The sequence below is a fragment of the Nematolebias whitei genome, chromosome 5, assembly GCF_014905685.2.
Source record: "Nematolebias whitei isolate Nwh7 chromosome 5, NemWhi1, whole genome shotgun sequence".
Lineage (NCBI taxonomy): Eukaryota > Metazoa > Chordata > Actinopteri > Cyprinodontiformes > Rivulidae > Nematolebias > Nematolebias whitei.
Window position 1 is genome coordinate 2,681,740 of NC_056502.1, and position 3,445 is coordinate 2,685,184.

A 3,445-nucleotide genomic window follows, 5' to 3' on the forward strand; every position below is an offset into this window, starting at 1 on the left:
TAAATATATATATATATAGACAGACAGATATATATATATATATATATATATATTGATCCTGAAATAAATTAGGTGGCGGTCTGTAGCTTCCATTCATACAAACAATAAGATTAAAGCACAACAGATTTTTTTTATAAAAATACCCTGAGTATAAAAAAAATCAACCAATAAATAAAAATATCACTAAGAGGAGATCAAGCAACAACTATGTTCGGGGACATAAGTGGCCATCTTCTCTGCTTCCTGCCAGGAGTGGCTGAGTTGTAGAGCCTAATGGCACGAGGGACAAACGAGCTCTTTGGTCTCTCAGTAGAGAACCTCAGTGAACGGAGTCTGGAGCTCACTGAACTCACTGATTAGAGAAGACAGAGATCAAGCGGTGACCCTGATTGGACATGATCGCCCTGATCTTGGAGCACGCCCTCTGCTCCACCACCTTCTCCACAGAGTCAAGGTCCAGTCCCACCACAGATCCTGCCTTCTTAACGAGCCGATTCAGCCTTAGGATGCCCTTCTTCCTGGTGCTGCCCCCAACACACAACACCAAAAACAAGTATATGATGTATGATAGAAGAAGACATGGAATATTCTGTGACCTTCAGTGAGATGAGCCCAAAGAGTGAAGCTCTCAGAGGTCCTGTCCACATGGGAGCAAGGAGGTCCCGTCCACATGGGAGCAAGGAGGTCCCGTCCACATAGGAGCAAGGTTTATTTTTCTTCTTTCAGCCTTGAGTCAATTTAAATCAGCGTTTTAGCAACAACTAAACAATACGTTCAACACTGGACTTCAGAATAAAAAACCTGAAACCAAGTCCAAGTTCAAGTCAAGTTTATTGTTACACACACCACATGTGGTACATGAGGTGGAACAAAATTATGTCCACAGGGTCCCAGTTACACCCAACAATATTAAAACTGTAACGTGTAAAAAGAAACAGTAAATAAAGATCTAAGATATACGTACGCTAAATGAATGCCAAACGGTACGCTACAAGATCAAAGATATAAACTAAACATTAATAATGTAAATAACACGACGTATGAACAGCAGCTCAGAAACCCCACTCTGTTCCAAGCACCAACACTTTAACATGCACACTTCTTGCTTTGTATAAACAGTCTACTCGACCTGGAAGCTTCACGTGCACGCTCCGTGCCTTGTTTCCTGTTTCCTGTGTGTTCTTAAGGCAATGTTCCAGCGCCTGCTACAGGCCTGGCATCATATACGTGACGCTCACGATAAGATCGCTCTGCTCACGTGGAAATGTAGCCCAGGGTGGGTTAACCTCCGACATACAAACAAGACAGCTGTGCTGGTGGAGGTGGTGAAGCTCACGGCGTTACCTGAGGTGTTTCTGCCTGAAGGTGAAACTCAGCGAGAATTAAGAGTAAATTTTACTTTAAACAAACAAACAAACACTTTGTGTTAATCCGGTTTAGTTTTAACTGATCGTAGCAGCAAAGTTCAGTCAGATCATCTGGACGATTTCTTTTTTATTGAGACATTTTGTCCTTGATCCAAAGGACTTCATCAGTCCAAGGAGCCACAACAAACTCAGTCCCACGAGCAGCGCACTCCCATAGTGGACCAACCAGTTTGCTGGTGATAAGATGGTTTCTGGGACCCGCCCTCTCCCCAGTCAACTCCTCTGAGGCATCCGTGGCCAAAGTGGTTCAAAACACCAAAGTTCATGCTCAATAATCCAGGTAGAAAAATTGCGCATGAACTTTGATGTTTTGAACCACTTTGGCTTTGTCACGTTGGGGCAAATTGAGGTCTCTGATTGGTCAGTTGCTGACACGCCTACTGGATTGATTGACAGGTGGCACCATGTCAGTGACTGCACCATTTATTCCTGTGACCATGTGGATAGAAATAATTCTGTGTTTACAAGAATATTCTACAACAAAGAGATTTTTTCAGACAGATCAATGTGTGGACAAGGCAGACGGACACATCTGTACCAGTCATGATTAGGAAGAATAGAAACCTGCGCAGAACATCTGCTTCTATTCCCAGTAACTGTATCAGAAACGACACTTTGTGTTCATACTGGAAATGATGAAGCTGCAACCTGAGGGTGATAACTGCACATCTTTATGACGAGCAGCTTCTATTTCTGTCTCGGCTTCCAGGAGATCGACTTTGAAGGTTTCAAGGTCTTTATGCAAGCGTTCCTGGAGAGTGAACTCCCTGAGGACTTCTGTCAACACCTCTTCATGTCGTTTAGCAACAAGGGACCCAATCCCAGTCCTTCATCCTCTGACAGACCCAGAGTCTCTGGTAAGTGTAGAAGGAACGATCTTTTCCCAAACAAAGCCTCACTTGTAAAAGCAGCGTGTTGCTGTTTTACAGGAAGCCAAAGCTCGGCCTTCGAAGCTCACACGAGTCAGTACAGTGACTTATTTCAAAAAGATGCATCCTGACGCCAATGTTGAAAGATTTGGGTGATTTATGTTTTGCTTCTGTTCGATCAGACAACGTTTCATTTCTTCTGAAAAGTCCAGCCAGGAGACACAAAATGTAAATTGTAGTTTACGGTCTGCCAAATGTCTGGGCTGCGGTTCTGTTTGTTTACTGCCTTTATGCCAATCTTTTATTAGAGGAATCACGAGAAACGGATTTAAAATGAAACTGGAGGCTACAAGTGCTGATTGTATTCAGTGTCGCATCGAGCAGCTCAGACTCACTCCAGACGTGTTTGAAGGTTCAAATCCTGCTGATGGCAACGTCTCATGTTGCTCGTTGTTTGGAGGACCTCGTGTGATGTAGCTGCAAACTGCACTCGAACGTTCCTGTTGTCCACTTCTGAAGTCAAAGAGCTGTAATGTCTTTAGGTGATGTCTCTTTGTCCGTTACCAAAATATGAACCTCGGGACAAAACTTTAAACTTATTCAGAAAGTAAAACCTTTGAGACTCAATTCAAGATGGCTGCCACGGCCTACTGACTCAAGAAAACACAAAAAAGGCTCAGACTCAGACACATTTACAAACAATGAGCTAAAATTTAGCATGGCAGCAGCTGAAAGTAGATCGTAAAACATATTCCAAAGTGCACACACAGTGCAAGATATTTGTTTAAAACTTTGACTGTTCGAGTTGATGCTGTTTGTTTGTTTGTTAGCAAAACTTTACAGATTTTATTAAAATGTCCAAAACGTAATCGTGGATGCATGTTTTTAACTGACTGTAGCCACCACAATCCAACATGGCCGCCACAGCTGCTTCGTCTCTCCTCATGATCAGATGATCTTAGTTTTGACCTGTCGTAAAAGACGGTGGGAGGAATCGTTTCAAGAACGCCAAGCCTTTAGCTGCCAAGTTCTCCTTTAGCTGTGTACTTCTCCTTTAGCTGTGAACTTCTTCTTTAGCTGCACACTTCTCTTTTAGCTGCATACTTCTCCTTTAGCTACAAAGTTCTCCTTTAGCTGCGTACTTCTCCT

The 3,445-nt window shown here is 42.9% G+C and overlaps 1 protein-coding gene across 1 annotated transcript in view; it reads left to right on the top strand.

Moving 5' to 3' along the window:
- The window catches only part of dgkb (diacylglycerol kinase, beta), a 101,958-nt gene that overhangs the window by 11,538 nt on the left and 86,975 nt on the right, over positions 1-3,445 (top strand). Inside the window, exon 5 of the mRNA XM_037676513.1 lies at positions 2,137-2,284. Coding sequence (XP_037532441.1) covers positions 2,137-2,284 — 148 coding nt within the window. The remainder of the gene's footprint in view (positions 1-2,136; positions 2,285-3,445) is intronic.